Below are 26,056 nucleotides of genomic sequence, written 5' to 3' on the forward strand. Positions count from 1 at the left end.
AAGTGAATACAGTATCAGAAAGCTGCCAGTTTTATGGTTCAGTTAGGTATATCTTTATAATGAAAGCAACTAATGAATGTTTACTGAGGTCCAGCTTCATAACAGGAAATATGCTGGGCTTTCACAAATATATAACTCAATGAAAAAATCACAGTAACTCTACAAGATAGGTATTATGTGTATATTTTCAAAATTGTGGCAGCACATACAATGAACATGTTATACAGCTATTAAATGTCAGAACTGAAATTCAAATACAGTTTTTCCAAAATAGGGTCTAGACTTCTTTCCACTGTCATGTCAAATATGAGACTGGACTTAATACTCATCTATGGAAACAGGATGACAGCCTGTGGAAAATTGGATGCCATATAGATGGTGGAAGATAGATTTTAAGGTCCACGTGGTAGGTCATTCAGTTATGGATTAAAAGTTATAAAGGCCAGATAGAAAGTATTCTTTGAAAAATTAATCATTATCTAAACATTAAAATTTCACTAAAAAAATGGAAAAACTATCCCAAACTGCTAACTATGATTACCTCTGACAGAATATCATCTTCCTGATATTCTGCATTTTCAGTTGATATGTATACCTTTCACAAGCACAAAAAATCTACTCAGTTTTTTATTCTATTTCAATTCATCTAATTAAAATAGCTGCCATTCTAAATGCTTTGAATACATTTCAGATTCTAGCACTAAACTGTTACAGAATGTTTAGTACAATACATGTAGCTCTGATAAACAATGGATGTCTATAAAATAAGACACCTCTTACTCTTAAGAAGTTCACAGTCTACTGGGGTAGATGAAGCTGCCAACAAATAACTACAGTCTGATATGGCAAGTAGATAATTGAGATATGGGAAGGGAAGCAGGGTGACTGAAGATGAAGCTGGAAAAGGAGATTAGAACCTTAAGTGCCACACAGAGTATTTGGACCCAATTACTCATTTAGTACAGTTACCCTGAAGATTTCAAGTAGAGACCCATGAATATATTTGTTTTAGAATGAGGATTAAAGGAGGTAAAATCAAGAGTCAGGGGATCAACAGAAAGGTTTTGCAATTGTCCAGGCTAGAATTCCATGCTGGTCAAACATTTATTAAACATTGACAATGTGCCAAGAACAGGATCAGGCAACCAAATATAACAAGGTTTTTGTCCTCAAGAGCAAAGCCTGGGGGCTCGGGCAACAGATAAGCAATTTATCAGTGATGGTAAGGATTAGAAATGGAATCAGAATAGTTGCTGTAGAGATGAATAGAAGGAACAGATTCAAAAGATATTTCGGGCATAGAAAAATAAGACTTGGGAACTGATCAAATTCAGTACCTGAGTGCATGATAGGAATCAAGGATGCTTCCTAGGATTCTAACTTAGACTTGATGCCATTTATTGAAGTAGAAAATACAAGAATGAGGAGTTGACATCACCTGCTACCCTTCCCCATTTCTTCCAGAGACATCACACACGAGATAATAAGGTTTCCAGAAGACAAACATTATAAATCCAAACATTACCATTATCATCACCTACTGGGCATGCTTTCAGAGGAAAAAAAGTTGACTTTGTCAGAATATTACAATATGGAGGTATAGGTTAACATTATCAGAAGAAATCACCTCAGTTACAAAATCCTCCTAAAGGTATTGCCAACAAATAAAGATGTGTTATCTTACTGACTTCTAACTAAAAACGGCAAAAGAACAAATATCAATAATCCATCCCAAATTTGAGAGATGCTGAATCTAATTATTCTCTGTTCTTCATTTTAGGGGGCAATTTGAAATCCTAGTTACTGTTCAAACATAGTTAGTAGCTATCCTGCAAGACTTAAACTGGTCAATTCAGAGACCTTCCTGGAAAGGGATGGGGCCACAAGAAGTCTGGCAACACAGTGGTCTCAGGGAAGGTGCTATACCAGCTGGCACACCACTCAGTGACTCATTCTAGCAAAGATTTTGAGGAATTGCAAGGATTCCTATAAAAAGTCTTCCTAGTCCCTCCTGTCCCAGGATATTAAACACACAGATTGACATGTTAATTAGAGCTAGAGGAAAACCTCTTAAAAGAGGCAGTTGTCAAAAAAATTAAAAAGGTATACCATTTTATAGGGAATGATGTACTTGATAACATAAATGGATGCCTAGCAAAAGATATGAATGCATTTTTAATATAATTATTTCCACCTAATATTTTATCACATTTCGCTGGCTATGAAAAGAATTTGGATAAAGTCACAGAATGATAATTTATTAAGGGAAATTTTTAATGACAACTTTAACTTATAACAATGACATAAAAATCAATCATTAAGCTCTTCCATTGACTGCTACAAGTCAATGAGAATATTGAGTAATTCTGAGCAAGGGTGAGGAATTTTTTTATGTTACAGATACTGCAAATTCATCGTTGCTCAATATTTTATTGAAAACAAGCTGGAACCAAAAATTAAGCTCAGTTACTTTATTCAATCCAATAGTCATTGAAACATTCATGATTTCCTCAAAGCTGGTGAAGATATGAGGAAAAGGATACTCACATAACACTGGTGGGAATGTATGGTGAATGCCTTTTAAGAGGAAAATCTACCATCTGTCAAAATTTTAAAGTTGCATAACCTTTGACCCAGCACTTCTCCAAGAAATACACACCAGGGGGCAACGATATATGTATATAAAGCTATTCACTGCAACATTATTGAAAAATGAAAGCCACATTATATTATCATTTATAGGGGAATGTTTAAAATATGGCACATTCATAATATGGAATATCATGGGCACAGTCCTTAAAAAAAAAGAAACAACAAATGTACTGATATGGAAGAGTGTCTATGATAGATCACTGAAAGAAAAAAGAAGGTTGTGGATCTTCTGTGTAGTTTACACAAAATCATCCCTTTTTATTAAAAAAAATCGAAACCATATGGAAGTGTGTCATACAGGAAGATATAAGAAAGAATACGCACCACACTCTTACCACTTATTTACTCTAGGAGTGGGACTCTGTGGTGGAGGAACTTTCGTTTTTTACTTTACACATCTCTGAATGGTTTCAATCGTTTATAATAAAAACTTTAATAATTTTAAAATAACTAATAATTTTTAAATGTTTTACATTTTTGAAAAGCATAATCTCTGAGATAAATTCACCAAAGATTCCATCTTTAGATCTTAAACTGGTAGCCCTCTAAATTTTGACAATCTAGAAAACCTTAATAGTCTGTTACCATTAGAAAAGAGGCCAATATATGGCCAACACAATAATAAACTGTTTAGGGTGCGGGTACAACCCAGGAGCCTACCAAAGATTTTTGGTAGAGGTACTGAAATAATTTCAGAGCTAGGGAGTTCCACTGACAGGAAGTGGGAAGAAATTGCACTTTCACCTCTGTGCTGCTGAGATAAAAATTAAGACTAAATATCAATTTAACTGTGAAAGCAAAGACAAACAAACCAAAAGTAAAAAACCTAAAGAACGACTGAGAACCATATTTAAGCCCCAAACCATGTTCTTCAGAAAAAGACAACTTGCTGTGCTAAATTAGACAGAAAGGCAAAAACGGGGAGTGGAGGAGGGAACCATAGACTAAAGGTAAAAGAGTCCTAAAGACAATCCACCTGCAGCTTCCAAAGTGTGGTTTTTGATCCCTGCAGTAGATCAGAGGACAACTTGAAAGTCAGGTAGCGCCAAAGCAGCTGTGATGATTTTCGTAACCCCCTTCAAATGTACTCTAAAATTGCCACTTTTTTTTCTTCTTCTCTAAGTACCCAGGGCCTACGAAGATCTTCCGGGCTTCACGTTCAATTCTGGGGAACGTCCAGGCAGTCAAACATCAACGGGGAGGTTGTGAGATGCGTACACTTTCCCTTCAGAGGCCACTTCAGCCAGTAACTGGGCAAATCTGTAGAGTTCAGAGCAGTAACCAGTCTGCGACTGGAAATCCGCCCAAAGCCAAATAAAACACATCTTCGAGGTCAAACCAAGCAAACTGAGGCAGGGTACTTGCGAGGAAAAAGGGCAGCTAATCCCAGAGTTATAATCACACACGCGCGAACCTGACCTGACCCACACCCACTCGGCAGCGAGCGCAAATTGGGGGGTCCAAAACCGGAAGACAGACGCCCAATGAGCTTCCTCTGGAAGCGGAGAAGGCCCTTCCATCCCATTTTCCCCGCCTCAGCCCCCGCCAAGTAGCCACCCCCGGCTCCACCCCATCCCGCTGGGCCCCGCCCGTGGCCCCCTGGCACCCAGGTGGCCTCATTGCTGAAGGGCTCCTAGGTTCTGACCGGAGGTCAGCTGCACTCCTGGTCGTGGAGAAAGGAAGACTAGTCACCCGCACCTCAGGAGCATTGTACTCACCCTCATAACCTACGCCTCCGACTTCACTGCGGCTCCTACCACCGTCTTCCTCCAGTCGGGCAACAGCCCGGTGGGTCTTGGGAGCAGCCATTACTCGGCTGAGAAGAAAAGGGAGGGCTGAGGGGCGGGGAGGGGGCGGGGCTTCGGCAACACCAACCAGACTAGAGGCGAACTTTCCATTGACGCGGTGTTTTCTCCACGCCTACGCCGTGCAGTCACCCTCTGGGCCAATAGGACGTGGCAAAAGGAACTTAATCCCCGCCCCTAACCGCTACCACCACGCCCCCTTCCGGGATGGAGAGGCCAAGAACTACAATTCCCAGCGTGCCGCGGAGGCACTGAGAGGGGAGGGCTGGACGAGGCGCTGACGGGCGGGGGTGAGCCCGAGAGTGCCCCGGCGTGTTCGCTTAGTTCAGTGAATCAGAACAATGACTGCGCCGCCGGGTCCCCGGGAGCGCTTCGGAGGACAGTGAGCAGCCGCCGCCGGGAGAGCGGCGGGCGGCACAGCCTCGGCGGCGCGGTGTCAACGCTGGGCTCGGGAGCCCCAAGCGCAGACCCTGCCCAGCGCCCGCTGTCCGCGGGAAGCCGCCGGGCTCCAGCGCTGCAGCCGCTACTCGGGAGCTGTGCATTGTTGTGAGCCGGAGAAGGGGCGCGGGGATTACAAAGCCTGAAGACCCCAGTGCCCCCTTTCGCCATGTGGATACCTACGGAGCACGAGAAATACGGCGTGGGTGAGTCTCCGCGGGGCGAACTTTTATTCAGCTCTGGCCCGAGCGGGTGCGCATTTCTTGTCCTTGTCCCCGCGCCCCTCTCGCTCCGCCCGGCTGGAAATGCCTAATCCTGGCATCGCGCGGCGGGTCCGGGCTTTGCTGAGCCAGCCCCGGGCAGAGGGGTGCGCACCAGGGTCTCGCCCCCCACCGCCCTCTCGGCGCTCCCCGCACCCGCTCCCGGAGCGCGGGGAATGCTGAGGGGAGCGCGCGGCCGGCCCGCCAGCTCCGGGCTCTGCCTGCGGAGTTTGGAGTGGCGACTGACTGGGTGTGTGTGTGTGTCAAGTTGGAAGAGGAGGCGAACGGGGTTCCGCTCGCTCCTTCCCCTTCTTCCCCAGAGTAGCGGGGAGACGGCAGTGAGCTGCACCGATTTCCCAGGGTGGAGAGGGAGACAACAACAGTCGGGCAGAGAGAACACCCCCAAAACACTAGGGAGGCGCAAAACCTCCCCTCTGGCTCCGGTCAACATTCCCGGAGTGCAGAATGTGTGGCACGGTCCTCCAGAGAGCCGCTCTGACGGACTGAGCCCGCTCCGAGCCTCCTTCCTCCCTCCTATCCCGGGTTTATGGGGTGTGTGTGTTGGGGGGCGGGGGCACTGGTAAATCTCAACATCTGCCCGCTCCGCTATTTGGTCTTTTGAGGGGAACGGGTATTTCAGCAGCGTTTTTATTTCTGGCCACCCTCTCCACCCGGGGCGAGCACAGTGGGGTGGTGGTGGAGGACGGCTGTGGAGTGATAATGGGGAGGTGAATCAGAAAGCCTGGGTCTTCGAGGCTCGGAGCCAGCTTTTGGGAAAGGACTACTCTGACGCTGGCGTTCGGAGAAAAAGGAACAGGATAGCGCTCGCTGTTCTGTGCAAAGGTGAACAACAAAGGACATTAATGTTGACTGATGTATACAGGAGTCTCCCTTCCTTTTCCTCCTCCCATTTCAGGCGGGTTACAGTTCCCGTTTTTGTTGTTTGATTTCAGTAGGGTCGCCCCTTGACAGTTACTCCTTTTAGGGTTGAGACTATTAAGAAGCCAGGCTCTCTGACAAGCCTGCAGCGGCCAAATGCAATTATAACCTCCCAGAAGGTCTAACCGAGAGAAAGCATTATGGATCTTACTAACAATCTTTATTTCCTATAATGCCCTGTCCTGCCGACTGGTGTACTTTTTTTTTTTAATTGAGGACAGATCTAGTGATTTAGATGCTGTGTAGCCAGCTATCTGCTTATGTTCTAAATTCACTTTCCTGCAATTTAAAAAATCTGGAAAGCCTTTCCAGGGAGACATAGCCACAGGGCTTTTTTTTTTTTTTTAACTTTGCCTGGGGATAGGACTTTGGAGTCCACTGAGAGGACTGTATGATTAAACAAAGTCGTTCTCATTTTTTACACTAGCTTCCATTCTGGATTGTGACTGGTTAGCAAGACAATAGTTTGTCCTGGACCCACCTTTGGGAAGGCTTTCCAGCTTTCCCTCTCCTCAGAGTGAGAGGGGAGCCTTTGCCAAGGGCTCTACTAGCAAGGAGTTGATGGTAGTGGTTTTTGTTTTCCTTCTCACTCTCCTCTTTTTTGGGGAGTAGATTAACCCTTGCTAGGAAAAAGACATTGCCTTTGCTGAACTGGTGAGGAAACGGAGGGCATCGCCTCCTCACCGGCTTTAACACTCAGTGCAGGAAGCGCTAACCCATCCAGGCAACACTGTCCCGCTTGGAGTTGATCCCAGATGTTGCTTCCTTCCAAGTGTTAAATTATACAGATTATGGATGGGATTTATTTTCTTGATTTCTCTATATGCCAGGTCACAGCTGGGGTGCTGGTATTGATTAGTTCTTCTCTCACCATTCCTTACTAGCTGTGGGCAGAGGCTTAAAAACCACCCTGGGATTTCCTGGAATGGCAAACCGGATATATCAGTCAAATGTTTTGGGCTGCAGCAGACACCTCAGTTTGGGGTGGTTGTGATTTGGTTGCAGAGTAGAGGGAGGTAGAAGGGTGTTCACACATCTGAGAAAAGGAGGTTAAGTGAGTTGAAAGGTGAGAGCGGAGAGGGATCGTCTGCCCAAAATTATTGCTGTTGGTCTCATTTATACAGCATCACACATATAGGAATGTTAATCATCTTTTATTATTAATTTTTGAGCATTTGGATTGTGGAATGCTTAGCTGTTTTTTAGAATCCATCTGTTAGGCGTGCGTGTGTGTGGTGAAATTTTTGCTAGGATACTTATGTGTGGACTTTATTTTTCACCATGGAGAGCACTATTTGTAGGCTGCTTATACTGCAAGTTATTTTTTTTTTTAAACCGTGGTTAGTGGATGTGTTTTTGTCATTTAGTTCTTACAAATATTAAATAAAAGATATGGGCACAGATGTTTGATATTAGGTGTAGTACAATAGTAATTCAATTTCCTCATTCTTTGGAAATCAGTCTTTGTAATTTAGAATACCTGAAGTTTCAGTGTAAATTGTATATTTCCACAACAATACTTCTTATGACCATCATTTGTGTTTGGAATAATTATGTCTTTGTATATTTATGATTAAATTTCAAGCAACATACTGTAAACATAGATAAAATCCTTAATTTTATACCTGAAGTAAGATGTATCCGAGATAGAAATTCCTTTTCAAATCTGATGTGTAGGCACTATCTCTTCCATTTAATTAATGAATGATCTTAAAACAATGTATACTCACTCATCTACCTAAGTGTTCTGATTTTAGGAAAAGCTATAGTGATAAATTTATAGTTCTGAGGGATAGGGAACCTTGTCTTTTTAAAAATATGTTAGCAGACACAATGATAGGCATATTTCATCTTAGGAGATTCTGGTTAGCTCCTGGCCCTATTCTAGATACTGCTGCCAGCTGTGTGACCTTAGGTTAGTCAGTCAACCTTTCTGGGTCCCAGCCTCTGGATCAAGTGCTACCTAAGGTAACCTCCTGGTACTAATTCTGAAAAGCTCTTCCAACCAAATGTTTCCTTTGGTTAGAAAAACATCTCCATTGTGTAGAGATTGCCATAAGAGAGACACTTTTGTTGTAATATATCCTACATAGGTTTTAACTAAGATCAGAGGTAAGCAAAAGCTACCCTGCAAGCTGCCAGAACCAAGGTGGTGGTTGCTCATTTTCTCAATCTGATATTCTCTCTCTCTCTCTCTTTCTCTCTCTGCCGGTCAGGAGCTCCATGGGCAATGACTAAGGCATTCTTTTTTTTTTTTTAATTTTAATTGACAAATAATAATTGTGCGTGCGTGCGTGCGTGTGTGTGTGTGTGTGTGTGTGTGTATTTATTTATTTTAAATTTTTAGAGATAGGATCTTGTTATGTTGCCCAGGCTGGAGTGCTGTGGCTATTCACAGGCATTGTCATAGTACACTGCAGCCTCAAACTGCTGGCCTAAAGCAATCCTCCTACCTCAGCCTCCCAAGTAGCAGGGATTACAGACACATGCTGCCTCATCTGGCTGTATATATTTATGGTGTACAATGTGATGCTTTGATACACGTTTATGATGTTGAGTGATTATATCAGGCTAATTAACAAATCCATCACCTCATATACTTACCATTCTTTTGTGGTGAAAACATTTACAATCCATTCTAGCAATTTTGAAATACACAATGCATTGTTATTTATGATAGTCACCATTCTGTAGATATCAACTTATAAAGGCTTTCTTAAAAAAGATGAAAGATAACAAATGTTGGCTAGGATGTGGAGAAAAAGGAACCTTTGGGAACTATTGGTAGGAATCTAAATTAATATAGCTATTATGGAAAACAGTATGGCAGTTCCTCATAAAACTAAAAATAGAATTACTGTATGATCCAGCAATCCCACTACTGGGTATATATCCAAAGGAATTGAAATCAATATACTGAAGAGACACCTGCATTCCTATGTTCATTGCAGCACTATTCACAATAGCCAAGATATGGAAGTAACCTAGGTGTCCACCATCAGGTGAATAGGTAAAGAAAATGTGGTATATGTACACAGTGGAATACTATTCAGCTTTAAAGAAGGTGAAAATCCTGTAATTTGCAATGTGGGTGAACCTAGAGGACATTATGCTAAGTGAAATAAGCCAGGCACAGAAAAATAAATATTGCATGATCTCACTGATATGTGGAATCTAAAGAAGTTGAACTCTTAGACATAGAGATTAGAATGATGGTTGCAAGAGGCTGGGGGAAGAGAGTGGTTGGGGAAAGGGGAGATATTGATCAAATGGTACAAAGTTTCAGTCAGACAGGAGGAATAAGCTTTAGTAATGTTGCACAGAATGGTGACTACAGCATTCTTGATCGCCTACTCACAAATTTCCTCAGATTACTATCTGCCTCCTGCATGCCCTCATATGTCATCTCCTGCCACCCCCCCCACCTTAAAGTGGTGGAAGTTATTCAGAGAGAAAGCCAAGACTGTTGCAAATATGTTTGTCTGTTCATTTGTCCAGCAGGCATTTTTGCAAGCATTCCCAGGTGAGCTATGGAGCCTTCCTGAGCTGCAGGCTACACCTCTCAAACCTAGCCAGGTATTTTACATGTATAAGCCTAGTTAAGCTTAGTGGGAGAATATAGGCTGATCAGTGCAAGAAATTCATGAGCTTTATAAGAAACAAAACTCAGAGCAAGCTGATCTGAAGGTCGTATATGTCATTTTTAAAAAATAAAGTGTTATAGTACTAGTATCATTGAGTCCTTACAAACATTCCTGTCCTCTATTTGTCTTGAAGTGGTTTTTGAACTCATCAGGGTAGGAATCATGTTCCTTTTTGAAGCCCCTTCTATATCAGGGGAAGACGTACCTTCTCTTATTCGTGCAGGATCCCAAGAGTGTCTTTCCCTTCAGAAGCGTGCTTTAATGGTAGCTTGTGTGAGAAAGAGTTATGATGATGTGTTACCTTTCCTTTTACTTTTTTCAATTTCTTAAAATGTTTCCTATTAGTTTTACCATCATGTATCTAGATAACATGTAGAGCTAAATTCTGATGTGTTGCCTGGGGTTATTTGTGAGACTTAAAGCCTGATCCAGGATGCTAAACTTTAAGTGTGAAGAAAAGAGGAAAAATTTATACCTCCGCATAAAATATCATTGAAGAGCTTTGCAGACAGTGGGATGGTAGCTGATGTTCTTTATCTGGCCTCCTATGAAAATAGCCTATAAAAATGTTTCCCTCTTGGTCATTCTCCTAAGTGATGATTCTTTTACTAGGCCCTCAAAGCCACAGAGAGATGCTGCCCTTCTTCTCTGGTCTTCTTTTTTCCAGAGGCTGTTTATTGGAGGTACCACAAGAGAGATTATAAAAATTTCAAGAAATTTAGGTTTTCCTGTTTATACCTCTACACTTGACCAAAAGGAGACAATATTTTCAGAATTATTTTTGATACAGTATGTCTAAGTTTCTACCATAGTGACTTTATGCTATGAGTATGTATGTCGGAGAAGCATTAAACTCTAAGGAAACACATTTAGGATTCTATAACATATTAATACAATGTTTTACAGTTGAAAGTATGTTGTGAATTATTTTGTGTCTAACCTCTGAAGAGGAATAATAATTTCCATTTATGAGATGAGAAAACAATTTCATAGAGGTTAAGGGATTTACCCTAGTAGTTTTTAATCACGTTTGACTATCATCCGTAATAAGAAATACACTTAATTTCCTGACCCAAGAAACACAAACACCCTCCAGCACTAACTCATATATGTGTGATTGAAACAATATTTGTCCATACTCAGTGTGTTCTGTTCTTTTTCATAAAAATAAAAATACCGATCAATAAATTGGCTTATTAATGGGTCCCGACCCACAGTTTGAAAAACGCTGCTCTAATTTGTGGTACAGGAAGTTCCTTTTCACAATGTTGAGGAGGAGTTGATTTATTTTATTTTAGGAGTTAGCTGTTTGTGTTTGTTTTGACTAAAAATTTAATTATCATACTTTTTTTTTCCTTCAATGTAAGTCAAAGTCTGTCTTTTTTATATATTTCTCATTACAGATGGAACAAATATTCAAAGCCATCACATACATTGTATAAGTTGTCTCTTAAAGTTACATGTATCTTCCTCCTAGGATCTTTTTGACAAGGAGCGGGATCCACTGCATAATGACCTCTATTGGACTCTGCTATATCGTTTCTTTTGACAAAGCTGTCTGAATGTTGTAACAGAAGAATAAAAATAATGTGTCTACTGAAGTGTTTTGCCAATTGTAGGATTATCACTCACCATTCTTTTGTATCTTTTTTACGTTGCTGATCTTTATTAGAAGGACAGGCAACTTGCATAACTTGTTTTCTTAAAAAAACTGAACTGGTAAACTTATTTGACTAGAGTATATGAAGAAAGAATAAAGAAGTAAAGTTCCCCAAGCCTAGTTTTATTTAAACAATTTAAATTTACTTAAGGAACAATTGTTGTCCTCTCTGGCATTTAAAATAATGTATGATAAGATGTCATTGGATACCTACTAAGTAAATAAAAATCACCAAAAGTTTAAGCTTTTGGTGGTATAATTGCAGTAAAACTGATATGCAGTACCCTGCTAATTGCATTGGAAATTAACATGATCCTTTTTGAAACTTTTATAGAAAAGCAATATAAATTAGCATTTATGGCACTTGCTAAGTGCCAAACACAGTTCTAAGAGCTTGTCTTGTATTGTCATTTAATCCTCATGACACTTCATGAGGGAAGATTCAATTATTACTCATATTTCACAGGAAACTGAGTCTTAGAGGGGTTAAGTAACTTGTCTAAGGTCACACAAGAAATGGAGCTAGGATTGGAACCTAAGATATCTTGCATAGAATATGCTCTTAGCCATTCTGCTGCATTGTCTAATATGATAGTCATTAGCAGAAGTTGGAATCGGTAATCCCATTCCTCAGAGTTTACATGAAAAAAAAAATCAATGCAGCAAAACGCTTTAATCACAGAGTTGTCCCTTGCCATGTTGTCTGTGAAACAACATAAATGACCATACAGTAGTTAAATCAATTTTGGTTTTGAACACTGTATCATAAAGTCATGAAATAGGATAATTTCATAAACAACATTATTTCAAAAATATATTTCTGGTGTTAAGTGACAAAAGAAATCAAAGTAAAGATAGACTATGAAATTATGTAAAATGCGTGGCATATAGAGAAGATGTAGTTAAAGCACAGATGAGAATAATTCTTTTGTTAGAGTATGGAGATTATCGGTAATTTTTTTTTTTTTTTTTTGAGACAGGGTCTTGCTCTGTCATCCAGGGCTAGAGTGCAGTGGTGTCATCACAGCTCACAGCAATCTCAAATTCCTGGGGTCAAATGACTCTCCTGCCTCAGCCTCCCAAGTAGCTGGGACTACAGGCACACACCACCAATGCCTGGCTAATTTTTCTGTGTTTTATAGAGAATGGGTCTCACTCAGGCTGGTCTCAAACTCCCGGCCTCAAGTGATCCTTCTGCGTTGGACTCCAATAAATTCTTTTTTTAAAAAAAATTCTTTTTATTTGGAAATATGAGCAATATTGAACTTTAAACATATGTGTTGTTGCATATGAAGGAGAGGGGGTGGCATAAAAATGAGTAAAGAGAGGCTATTGCAGTAACCCAGGTGAAAGATAAGTACCTGAACCAGGTTAGCAATCCTTGGCAAGGTGAAATGTGGTTGGATCTGAGAGAGAGTTAGGAAATGGAAGCAACATGGTGTGGTAATTGGATATGAGGAGTTAGAGAAATGAAGTTTAGGCTGTTGTCTTAGTCAATTTGGACTACTATAACAATAGTATCATAGACTGGGTTGCTTAAACCACAGAAATTTATTTCTCACAGTTGTAGAGGCTGAAAGTCCAAGATCCAGGTGCCAACTGATTCAGTTCCTGGTGAGGGCTCTCTTCCTGGTTTGCAGATGGACACCTTGTTGTAGCCTCACATAGCAGGTGGGGGTTGTGTTGGGGGGAGAGGAAACAAACTCTCATCTCTTCTTATAAGGGCTCTAATCCCATGATGAAGGCTTTACCCTCATGATCTAAATACCTTCCAGAGGCCCCATATGTAAATGCTATCAAATTGAGGATTAGAATTTACGTGAATTTTGGAGGGACATAAGCATGCAGTCTATAGCAGATGTTTTCCTGGTTTCTGGCTTAGACAACTAGGTGAATATAGGTGCCATTCAACAAAAAAGACCTTTTTTCTAGATAGGTCAGGTTTATGGTGTAAGATTAAGAGTTTTGTTAGGCTACCTTGAGTTCAAGTTACCTGCAAAATATTCAGGTGGCGCTATCTAGTAGGAAGTGGGTCTGAAACATAAAAGAGAGGTTCTGGGCTGAAGAGCATGATTAAATTATGTTTGATGACTGAAGTAATGGACTCAAATGAGACTTAGCTAATCGTTTCGACTTTGATCACATCATGTAATCTGCCTGTCCATTCTGAGTTTTAAAGAGACAGACCACAAACTTCCAAAGAACAGTCATCCTGAAGCATTTAATTAATATGGCTACAGAGGACTCTAAAGTAAGAAATATTAGCTGTCTATTTAGAGTTGATGCTAAACTAAATTTTATGGTCTTTTCTTGCTTCCACTAGTGCTTTGCCTGGCTAAGGCGTTAGTTATTTCTATGTCTGTGACAGTTTTCTCCCAAACAAATATTTCATGCCAGACCATGCATGTTTGTGAGATTTTTCCAAAAGGATGTTGAAAAAGAGAATGTATGAATAGTATTTCAATAAACAAGATTTATACATCCCTCAAACAGCATATAAGTACATATACACATCCAAAATGGGAAAATGCTTAAATATCCAAAGCAATAGATTTGTATACACAGGCATTTTTTTTTTTTTTGGTGGTAAATTTATAAAACCCGTTAGGAATCCATGGTCAAATATAGAATTCTTAAAGTTATACTATTGCACTCTTGAAAAAGATGTGATTTGAAATAAGAAATTCCAACTTACTGCGACATTAGGTACCCTTCCCCTAATGCTGCCTCTCGTGGCTAACCACTGAAATACCAATAAATGCCCAGAAAGAGGCAAACATTAGTAATATCAAAAATTGAGTCCAACAGAAAGTCTATTGCCAAAATTCAGGAGGAATTTCCCCAAGGCAAGTGGAACTGGATTAAGAAAACCAATTGGGTTTATAGCATGATGATTATAGTTAATCATATTCGAAATTTGCTAAGAGTAGATCTTAAGTGTTCTCACCAGAGGTGAAAAAGAAAGGTAACTGTGTGAGGTGATGGATATGTTAGTTTGACTGTGGTTATCATTTTACAATGTGTGTATGTATATTTAAGATGATATAAACATCCATTTGTATACCTTATGTATATATATTTTTATTTGTCAACTATACCTCAATAAAGCTGGGAAAAAAAGAGAAAACCAATTGGTGGCTTCTCCCTGCTTCCTGTGCTTGAGTAGAGTGGCCGCAATGACTAGAAATATGGCAGGAAGACCCATTGCCCTTGCCAACTGTCTGTCACCAGCTTAGAGGCAGGGTCAGTACATCTGACTTGGAGCATGTCCTTTAGTGCCTGTGGCATTTGTGGTCCTTCTCTTTTTACCTCATCATCTTACTTCCATTGAGAGATGACCTCTCAGTGGAAATAGGAAAAACCTGGGACTGGAAGGTGTATGGGTAGAAGGGAGTCTGTAGAGGATGCCGTTTCATCTTTGAGAAGTCTACTGAGGTCTTCATAAGAAAAGTGATTTTGTGAGTACCCTTGAAGCACTGCAGTAACAAAGCTTACTGGATAATGTAGTTTTTCTTGCAGTCTGTTAGTGAAAGAGAAGCAGTGGGGTAAGAGATGATCTCATCTGATTTGCCCAAAAACCATGGTACATGGGACATGATGACTTATAACTGGGAATTTGTCTTGGAGCTGTGCACATCAACTAGCCTTGGAATGAAGACCTGAAAGTGGAACTGAACCCACACCTTTATTTTTAGGTCTGTCCTTAGCACTGCAGAGAGGCTCAAGACCTAGGTTGTATTAGTCAGTGATCACATTTACATCTCTGTGAAAGAGGGAAAGCAACTAAATCCAGAAACAGGGATCTGTCACTTAGTAATGAACTAAAATGTGGCTCTTTATCAAGGAAGCAGGGGCTGGGGGCAGAGAGCATGACATTTGCATGGGAGGCTTTTGGAATCTATCAACATGTCTATTTGTTCTCTACCCCTATTCATGTCCCCTATGAGTGTGCCAGGGAGAGAAGGTTGGTGGGAGGGTGGTGGCAGGAACCCTGGTGGATATGAAATTTGAAAGTCTTCCTGGGTAAATTTGATAACTACTTCTCCCCCAAGTTGTGAACCATTTTTGTAAACTAAGAAATTTATTGTCCAGTTTTATTAGAGTATCAATTGAGCATTAACCTAAAAATATCTCCCTGGAATCTGTAACCAGAAATGTAGAGATTTGGTTCTGTGTCCTTTTTTTTCCCTCCAAAATGGAAGAATCCCGTCTGTCATTGGTGACTAGAGGTACACAGGTTTGGAAACATGGACATGCATATTTGTAAGGCAACTGAAAATAGCCTTAACCAAGGTTTCGGATGAAACATTATTCATAATCTTAGAGAGAGGAGAGAGCCTGTTCTCCATTCTCCTGAGGTCGGCAAAGTTGGCTGAAGAGATAATAGACTCAGGGTTTAGCCAGGCTCTGGAAGAAACAGGAAAACCCCAAACATAAATAGGCAACTCTACAAAGAATGAAGAGAGGAGAAATCTCTGAAGTTTTCTCCAGAAGTCTGGATGAAAATCATTAAGAATAATATCCAAGGATTTCTACAAAATTGCACATATAGTAAATGTTTGCCTCTTCCCCAGTTTGTTTTTTTAAGAGAACTGTATTTATATTAATTAGATGCAAAATTTCCTTTAATACTCCTATCTATCTGTAGTTATAGAAATTGATTCAGAAGACTAAATATTTATGTTCTTGGCCCCAAGTCAGAAGAGGAAATATTATATATAATCATGTAAAAATTATTATAATGAGTTTTAAAATGGGAAAATGCTTATGAGAAGTGAAGAATTAGAATACAAATTACATACTGCAATGTTGTTACAACCAATTGTTATAATTGAGGAGATGGCATTATTTTTTTTTTACTTTCTACTTTTTAGCAATTTCTAAAATTAACATAAGTTTCTTTTATAGTCAGAAAAAAATGATATAAACTTTATAAGCTGAGCACTATTTCCTATGTAGCGTTTCAGGATTAGAGAGTAGACTAGTGAAAGTTGATCCTAAACAGCCTGAATTTAGCTTGTCATTTATGTCCAGAAAGTACTCTGTTCTGAAATTTTAAAGTAGCTTTCATTGTTATACCAGTTTGATTACTTGTGATGTCATTGCCCTGTTCATTCTCCAGTAGCCATGGTGAAAATGACCTTAGGGTATAAGTCTTTGAAAAGGAGTCCTAATCCCTCTTTTAATTTGTTGAAACAGCTTCGAATGATTCACCTAAGATAAAAATGCTATTCTTTCCACGAAGGGTTTACTCAGAGGATGTTGCTATCACTGCTCATTTTCCATTGTTCTGTAAACTGTGCTAGGAGACTGTGGGCCCAGGGATAATTTATGTAGGAGAAACCTTTCAGCGTACAGAGTCAACAACTTGAAGAGGTTTTATTTAGCAATTCTGGGAATAATTGCTTATTCATGGATACTATATGCTGAATGTATTCCGCCCCAAATTCATATGTTCAAGCCCTAATCCCCAGTGTGGCTATATTTGAAGTAAGGACATAATTAAGATTAAAGAGGTCATAAGGATGGGGTCCTTATCTGACAGGATTAGTGTCCTTATAAGAAGAGACACTAGAGAGCTCATATGCTCTCTCCACGAGTAGTACTGAGGAAAGGCCATGTGAGGATGCAGCAAGAAGGTGGCAGTGTGCAAGCCAGGAAAAGAGTCCTCACCAGGAACCAACCCTGCCAGACCTTGATCTGCGACTTCCATCCTTCAGAACTGTGAGAAAATAAATTTCTGTTGTTTATCCACCCAGCCCTGTGGTATTTTCTTATGGCAACCTGAGCAGACTAATACAATGGGTTAGAGCAATTTTAGGCACTATAGGAAAAAGGACAAATAAAATAGAAGGATAATCCTTGACCGCAGTGTAATCGACGTAGTTAGTGTAAGCCCTTTATGTGGTCTGATATCTGAGGCCCCTGGCCCACCTCTGGAAGCACAGACTTAATTGAGTTAGACTCTTTGATGACTATCTACTAATAACTCCAGGCATATGTTTATTTGAACAATAGTATCTTTACAAAGTTGCTCATGTTGTCTCGAATCATCAGGTGACTTAACGTGCCTTCAAAGCAACCAACAGAAGTAGGGTCTTCAGGTACTTCATTTCTCCCTGCAGTAATCACTTATAAAAACCTAAGATGACAGGTTTAACCATCTAGGTTAGCATTTAAAATAGGTAGATGAAGTTTAATTGTAGATAACTTTGGATTAGGGCATCATATCAGATGTACTTTGTTTTCGAAAGGCCTGGCTGCTGAATGCCAGATCCCTGAAGAGAATAAAGCAACATTTGGGGGAAAATTTTTTTCCATTTCCTGCTATCCCTAAATATGTGTTTCCTGAGAGTACCTAGTACATTCCTGTAAGGGTTCACTTGCTGCATATTTTTTTTTCCTCCTGACAAGTATAAATGTAGGCATATTTTATGACACAGTAGAAAAACTGCTATTGGATGGTAATTTATGGGATATGCCTGTGACCTGTAAGGCATTGTGCTAACCTGATGGGCATCTAAAGAGATGTAGAACTGGATTCCTGGACAAGTGAAGGACCTAGAAATGTTTCATAGTTTTAGCTCATTTAATTTACATAACATTTCTTCAAGGTAGGTGTTACCTTGATTCTTTTAAATTTTTTTTATTTTAATTTTTTTTTGATCCCCCACCCCTTGATATATTTTTTAATACTCACTTAGTAAGGCAGTGCATGAATGTATCACCGAGAAATCAGTGTGAAGGGTAAGACAGGTATTTCCTCCTCAAGCTTTAAAATGCAGATAAATAAGGACTTGGGATGGTGATATTACTTACTTGTGTGCCTGAGGAAACAGCCCTGAGGAGGGAGTGTCTCATATCCTGGAAAACTCAGAACTTGTACAAAAGAATAGAAGTTTCCTGTTGAGATGCTCCCCGTAGGAGTGAGTCACCAGCTGCTGAGATTATCCAACATAAACAGCTATGTGGAGTCGTACTTAAATAGCTGGAAAACTTTCTTCCTCTTCCTTCTGGGTAATTTCGTCCTCCCCTTCCTCCTTGCCTCCACTTGTTCCTGTCACCTGACCGATGTTCAGTATCTTGGACAATGGCTTATCTTTTTTTGTGGTTTCCTCCTAGTACTGAACAGAGGAAGACAATGGATTCTGTATTGATTTTTCTCCTTCAAGAGATTTTTGGAATGATAAATTCAAAACCATACTCTATGTTTCAATTACAGAAAACTTAAGAGTGGGCAGGCAGAGGAAAAACTAACTTTAAGATGAATGCTTACCAGGGGCCAGGCACGCGTGATTGGCCCCATGCATGTACACTCAAGCCTTACAGCAGACTTGGAGAGGGTGATTGGTGTGTTGTAGGGGACCCATCTGGGAAGGGCTGAGATTCATATACTAGTCTGTCTCAGTTTGAAGCCTGTGGTCCCTTCATGGTACCACACTCTTGCACATAAGACCTAGGGCCAGAATCTGGAGGCGCAGCCCCAGGCTTTGTGGTAATGTGGACAGAGGTGAAGAAATTGCTCACCATAGTGTCGTTTTCAAATAAGATGCTGGTATTAATACCAGTATTGTGTGAAATAAGTCCCCACATTGTCTTTTTGCTTCAGCATTAGTCTCTGGTAGTTGCAGTCATCACATCCGATGTACTTTGTTTTTGAAAGGCCTGGCTGCTGAATGCCAGGTCCCTGAAGAGAATAAAGCAATATTTAGGGGAAAGTTTTTTTCCATTTCCTACTATCCTTAAGTATGTGTTTCCTGGGAGCAGCTAGTACATTCCTCTAAGGGTTTGCTTGCTGCGTATGCCGCATATGCTGCAGTGTGCTGACTGCCAGTGGGTGGGGTATGGAGCACAGTGGGGTGGAGGGTCCACTAGGTGGCTCAGGAGATGGGGATGGGTGCCAGAGGGGTGGGGGGAACAGGGGAATGAGAGCCAGGGACCCAATAGAAAGGAATAAATGAGCATATCCTCAAGTAGGGTGGAACCCTGGAGCTGAATCAAGTCTGAGGCCAGCGTGGTGGCTCATGCCTGTAGGCCCAGCTACTCAGGAGGCTTAGGTGGGAGGATCACTTGAGGCCAGGAGTCTGAGGTTTCAGTGAGCTATAATCACATCTGTGAATAGCCATTGCACTCCAGCCTAGGCAACGTAGCGAGACCCTGTCTCAAACAAACAGAACAAATAACCCAAGTCCACGGTGACAGAGGTAAAGGAAGGAGGGGAGCCAGAAGGAGGGAGGATCTGCATTGACTGCGGAGGAGTCTTGGAAACCCTGAGCTCTGAGGCTTGTGGTTCTGATATCGGAAGCCCTTGCTCTGCTGGGACCTGGGGCTTGGCACTCTGCTCTATCCATGCTCAGGGAAGCCTCGTCCTGCCTGGCCAAGGAGCTGGTGTGCTCCTTAATGAGCTGATGTACCCCTTTGGTCTGAATTACTGCTGTAGCTTCCTGATTTGTCTCCTTTCTGCACTCTCCTCTCCCTAGCACATGCTTTGCACATAAGCCACTAGTCACCTTTTTCATAAAGCAGATTTGTTCATGTGGTTTACCTTGAAAAAACAAAACCAAAACATTTAATGTTTTCGTTGCAGTGAAGATAGAATCCAAAGTCATTTCATGGCACCCAAGGCCCTTCTTAAATTGGCCCCTGTCTGGAATCCTGACCTGTCTTGGGCTGTTCTTTCCCTTGCACCCTGTCCTCCATCCTAGGGAAGCACTTGGGCTCCTCAGAGGTGCCAGGCTGCTTCAGGACTGTCGGCCTCTCTGCATTGCTGGAGTTCTTCCTGGGCTGCCTATCTACCTCCCCTGTCTTTACCTGGGAAACCATACTGCAATGTCTCTTCTTTAAGAGTTTCTGTTTCTGACTCCTCCCAATAGAAATGAAAACCGCTGTCCTCCAGTCCATGTCTGTGCTCTGCAGCTGCCTCTCTCAGGGCCTTTGCTACTGCTGTTTTGAAACTGTCTACCTTGCTACAGGCTAGTAAAGCCCTTGAGGCCACAAACACTGTGTTGTTCAGCTTTGATTTCCCTGGAGGGTAATGCAGAGCTAACCTGTAGTAGGCGCAGTAAGTGTTGAATCAAGGAAATGCATGGGTTCCTTGGATGAGGAAGAAAGCCCTAGCTCGTTATGGTGTAGTTATTTGTTATGTTATATACCAGGTTGTCCAGAATGTAAAACTAGGCTTTGTTTGAGTAAATGAGGGCAGCCTGACGGGGGCAGGGCATGCCCCTCATGTCCCAAAGTCTTGACCCAGAGGAAGACAAATATTTGTGAGAGAAGTGGTAGAATTTGTGAAAAGTATATGAAATTAACTACATAACATCTGAAACATATATCATGGTTCTGTTTAAAATTACCATTAAAAAAATCCAGATAAAGAATAATAAGAAGAAGGCTAGGAGTGCTATCAGGAAGAGACCCACTGCTAACTACTGAGCTTAATAAAGACAGGATTGTTTTTTTCCCCTCTACTGCATCCTCTACTTGTAGCATAATATTTGCTATGTAAGTTGTAATTTATAATAAAAATATAAAATAAACTTTATTTGAGTTCGTGTATGCAAGTATAAATTTTTAATAGGGTATTTACAAGTGAAGTCTCTACAGCAGCATGTGACTGCTGGGCTCCATTTAAATGTCGGAAGATGCTTGGGCACATCTGTTTGTCATATACTGTGGCCACTCTGTAATGGTCAATCCTAGAAAATCTTCTCACTAATACCATTTCAGGCATTTTTTAGTTCTCCCTGCAAATTTGGGGTGCTTTTCCGACCTTTTAGTGATTCAACTTTGTAACAAAAATTTCCTACCGTTGTTTTTTCAGAATAAGAATATCCTGAGATAGCAAGGCAAACTGTTATCAAAAGACAGAAACAAAACTCCTACCGAATATGCAATTAGCCATTGGTGAGAAACAGCATTTTCACTCTACTGCGTAACAAAATATAGAAATATATGGCATGCAAAAATAGACTGCAATTGTTATTTATAGCTTCTCATTTTTTATTTTTGTTTTCATTACAACAGCCTTATTCACTAGAGCATCATCTTAGAAGTGATCCGTCACACATGTGTATGGCATTGCAGGCTGTACTCTGCACAACGTATCTGGATTTGGGGATATCTCAGCTGGGAAGAAGGGGTACCTTCTCATTTACACAGTGATGTGACATGGATTAACAGGAGCCCTGATCGTTGATCTCACTGACTTGATACTGAGTAAATATAAATTTGAAAAAATAAATTTATTAGGATAAAATGCTGTTTTTATTGGTTTTATAGGTTGAGGTTCTGTATAAGAGTTTATTCAAAAAAAAAAAAAAAAAGCCTTACTGTGAAAACCAAAGTTTGAAAACCATTGACTTGCAGAATGCCTTACAATGAGACCTGGAGTATTACAGGTAAAGGTAAAGTGTATTATAATAAGCTTTGAAATTACCGTCTGGATTCTTCTGATGAGCTGATATGTTTGTGCTTTCCTTGGTGGTGGGGAAATCTTCTGGTTTGGGGGGTTCATTTTTGCAGAACACATATGCCACGTGGCACAGTTTGCAGCATTGTGTATATAATAAAGCTATTCATGTCTGAAAAACATTTGTTTGATTCCACGATTCTATAAAGTACCTATTTGAAAGCGTTAACATGAATTTTTCTTATACAAGTTAAGAGGCTTGCGTTCTAATTTTGGTTCTTTCATAACTCAGCAAAGCATGTATCTCCTTAGGGCCTCAGCTGCAAAATGAGAGTTGGATGAGGTGATTTCCAAGTTTCCTTGAAATTCTAAAATTCATTGTTAAGTTAGAGATTCCCTTGGGCACTATGACAAGATGTCAGTGGAACTGTCTGGAATATTCTCTATCTGAAATGTCTTGGTTTGTGTTCAGGTAACTGAAGGTGAAGTGTACAAGATGTTTACTGTTTGTGTTAGTCTCTTCTACCAGACAACTTACTGTATTTGCAGCTTTATGTGTTATCTTGATCTCTTGGGCAATTCCCTATAGAATTTGCTTCTGTGAATGTTGATAAATATTTGATAAATGTTATTTAAAACCACTTCATTTCCTTAAGTCTTTCTATCTTTACCAAGGCATTGCCAGGGTTATTAATTTATTCAACTAAATCAACTAAACCTATACTCTATTTTTGAGTCACATTGTACCAATTCAAAGAAAATATTGATTAAAGGGTTCAGATTTGGAAATAACTAATTTTTTCTGAAAAGCTTCTTTTTCTTCTTCTTCTTTTTTTTTAGCTGTTAAAAAAAACCTCAAGGATGGAAATAGAATATTACACTTAGCGGTCAAGAGGAAAAGAATTATCTTAGATTTCATTTTGTATCCAAATCATAGCACTCACTGACCACATTGTGCAAGATTGGTCAGGTTCCTCCGACTGCTTGCATTTACTCCCCTAATTGGAAAAATTAGGACTATTAATCATTGTGACACAAGGCAAAATGTCATCATGGCATGACATTCCTATTTTCCACCTGAGAAATGGTGGCTTCTCAGAGCAAAATCAAGTTCTTTTTCCCCCATTTTCTCTTGTTGTTTCTGTTCTGGTTGTAGTTCTCTGGAGTAGATCAAACAAAGACTTGCAAAAAGTGGTGGTGGGGACACAGAGACATCAAGAAAGCGTTCCTTTGTTTTTATTCCACAGAAAGAGCCACGAAAATGAAAAGGGATTGTGGGTAGAGGAAAGACCTCATAAGCCAGGGAAATGTGGCTATTGCATAGACAAAGCCATTGAAAATTATTTGCGTGTAGGTAATTGATGGGAGATAAAGTCTTTTTAGGCATGGGGACTTCAAAACGACTGAGCTCTGAATTTTCATTTTTTTCCCTCCTAGATTAACTCAGAAAGGAAATGTTTTAAGCAATTTGCCAGGATTTTCTCATGAGGATAACAATTTTCTAGTTACAGAAGTAATTATGATTGTAACACATGAATTATTTTGGTATTGAATTTTGTAATTTCTTAGTGTTTTGGTATATTTAAAATTTATTTGGGTGATTGCACTTTTTAAGCAGGATTTAAAAGAAAAAGGTAACTGGCAAATGCTAGTCTATCTTGGCTTTTGAAAATATTTGTGTTGTTTTTTCCCTCTCTAGGCATTAGTATTAATGGGTTTTTAAAAAATAGAAACAAAAGTATATGTACAAAAATGTCTAATTAGGAGTTCCCTCTTCCCTTCCTTACCATGTATTTTCGATAACCTTGGCACATCTGCTGTATGACTTTTGTTTGTCTCATACATAAGCAACTTCTTTTTTATGTCCCTGAAATTTTGTCACCTTCCAAAGAGAGTTCTTGCAGTTCTCTAAAGGGGAACTGACATTTTTGTGTGTTTTTAATCTTTCCCCAAAGAAAAGCTATTATGGCCTATTTGGTGAACATTAGGTTCAAATGCCACGGGTTTTCTGTGGGTGTCTCATTAAACACAATTGCATTTACATTTCCACCTTGGTACTAATGTTAATTTGATTTCAATTGTTAATACCACCATATTTTGTGATAATATAGATTATGATAGGCTGTTCCTTGCTTTTATAATAATAGTAAACACTTACCAAACTCTTACTATGTGACAGGCACTATGCCAAGGTCATGCATGCATCATTTCATTCAGTGCTCATGACATTTATATGATGGGGGTACTATTCTTATCCGCATTTCACAAATGAGAAACTGAGGCACAGAAATGTTACAGAACCTGGCCAAGATCACAAGGCTCATGAGTTGTGGAGCTCTGATTTGCTGTCAGAGTCCAAAGCCCAGTGCCTTGACCACTGTGTTGTAGTGTCTCCCCAGTCATGTTTTTGTTGTTTGTTTTGTTGGGTGGCGGGGTGGTGTGGGGCTATGGGGTGTACATTATAGCTTAGGGGTTGACAAAATTCATGGCAAGTATTTAAGCACATTCTCCCTCTTTTGAGACTAAGCACCTTCACTTGGATTCCGGGGTGCAAGGTGGCTACAGATGCAGAGCCCAGGCTAGTGGTCGGGCAGCCTGTGATCTTGAAACCTCTGTGCTGGGTTGGGTCCTTGACCACCTGCTCCCTATGCAGAGCCCGCAGTGATGTGTCAGTGAGGTTGCCCAGCCCCACACTGTTGCAGGGCTCACCAGAAGGGAGTGTGGACTGAGACTCAGCCAAGCAGGGTATGCTTCCAGGAGGCTGGGGCTCAAGCGGCTTGCCCTAAGTGTGCAGCAGAGATGATCCCTCCACCAAAGTGCCTCCTCAGCTGCAGCCAGTGATGGTAAGCCTGTCCCCACCTTGCAATAGTTATTTGTCAGATGATCTGTAAAAAACTGGATTCTACTTAGGAAAGGCAGTTTAGGACTGTGCATTCATAATAAGGGAAGGAGCAGGTTGTGAAAATAGAAGGCATGAAAGTAGTGACCTGCCTGTCTTTTATGGATGGATCTGTGGCAATACAAGGGAGAGCTAACAGTAACACCATTGTGTGATTTAAGTGTTGTAGTCAGATTGAGTGTGTCTTTTATTTCAAATGACTTTTGCCCTAGATACTGGTGGTGACCCATGTTCCAACTCTCTTGTGAAGTCATCAGGCCTGACAGAATATGATTTGACTGCTTAAGTCATCACTTTCTTGCATGTAGAATGATAATACCCTGTTCCATTTATATGGGGCTTTTTACTATTTGGGATGCTTTCTCACCTGTCCTCTTCGATCCTTTTAACATCTTATGAGATAGATGGAAAGGGTTGTTCCTGTTTTAGTGCTGAGACAGTTAAGGTGCAGCAAATGCAGTGCTGGTGGAGCTCAGTCCTGCTGTTTGTTTGAAGAACTCGATTTGTTCTTCTGCATACTTATGTTCCACATCCACAGAACTTTGGCCATATACCATATATGATTTGTACATATACGTGTCCATAGCCAGTAGTGGATCAAAGCAGATCCCGCCATCTTCAGATGAAAACAGCAGATACAGCCTGCGCTTCGATGCTGCGTTCCCCAGACCAATGGCGGCCTCCACGCTGCCAGTGTTGTGTGTGCCAGGGGCTCTGTGGTTCAGCACTGCTGGTTTTCTGTGGATTCTTCATCATTTTCTAGCCCATGTTAGTTTTTTCTTTTTTAATAAGTGGGGAAGGGTCCTCAGCTTTAGTTTCCTGCTCTGTAAACAGGAATAATACTACTTGCTTGTTTATCCACAATATCATTGTTATGATGAAGTGAGATCATTTTCGTGAAGCCACATAAATTGCAAAGCGCTTTACAAACATAAGGAATTATTATGGGTGACCCTGAGTTCAAGCTGGAAGTCAGCACCAGTTAGAATAATTGGTCATGATACTCTCCGTAACTGCTTGGGGTCACACAGGTGGTGCTAGAGACTGTAAAGGAGCACAAAGGCTTCTCAAGCCTCTTGGGAAGGGCCTGGTCTTCTGGGAGCCAGTGTCCAAGGCATGTGACCATCGGAACAGAGACTCAGTGTCAGGAAGGAGTCACCAGCTGACCTCAAGGGGACCGAGTGTTTATGAGGAGAGTCAGGGCTAGCCTGCCTGGAACTAGCCAAAAGGAGGATAGCAGCTTGTACCTTCTGCTCCAAAAGGAAAAAGAAGAAAAATGAACAAGTTAGAGAATATATGCTGCTAAACCTCAAATCAGTTAGAGTTAGCCAAAGGACTATACTTTAACACT

General features: G+C 40.6%; 2 protein-coding genes across 4 annotated transcripts in view; one reads left to right on the forward strand and one right to left on the reverse strand.

The window, feature by feature from the left end:
• ZNF277 (zinc finger protein 277) overlaps positions 1–4,566 on the reverse strand; it is a 93,882-nt gene extending 89,316 nt beyond the window's left edge. The window contains exon 1 of one of the 3 annotated variants that reach the window (XM_012652795.1): positions 4,371–4,566. Coding sequence is in view for 1 of the 3 variants with exons in the window: in XM_012652794.1 (XP_012508248.1) it covers positions 4,371–4,461 (91 nt within the window). In the remaining 2 variants the exon portion in view is untranslated. Of the gene's footprint in view, positions 1–3,628; positions 3,727–4,370 lie in introns of those variants that run through there. The other 2 variants (XM_012652794.1, XM_012652796.1) reach the window with 2 other exon arrangements.
• A 391-nt stretch (positions 4,567–4,957) lies between these two features.
• DOCK4 (dedicator of cytokinesis 4) overlaps positions 4,958–26,056 on the forward strand; it is a 477,172-nt gene continuing 456,073 nt past the window's right edge. Inside the window, exon 1 of the mRNA XM_012652744.1 lies at positions 4,958–5,101. Coding sequence (XP_012508198.1) covers positions 5,065–5,101 — 37 coding nt within the window. The 5' untranslated portion in view covers positions 4,958–5,064. The remainder of the gene's footprint in view (positions 5,102–26,056) is intronic.

The sequence above is a fragment of the Propithecus coquereli genome, unplaced genomic scaffold (genome assembly GCF_000956105.1).
Source record: "Propithecus coquereli isolate 6110/MARCELLA unplaced genomic scaffold, Pcoq_1.0 Scaffold4, whole genome shotgun sequence".
In the NCBI taxonomy this organism is placed as follows: domain Eukaryota; kingdom Metazoa; phylum Chordata; class Mammalia; order Primates; family Indriidae; genus Propithecus; species Propithecus coquereli.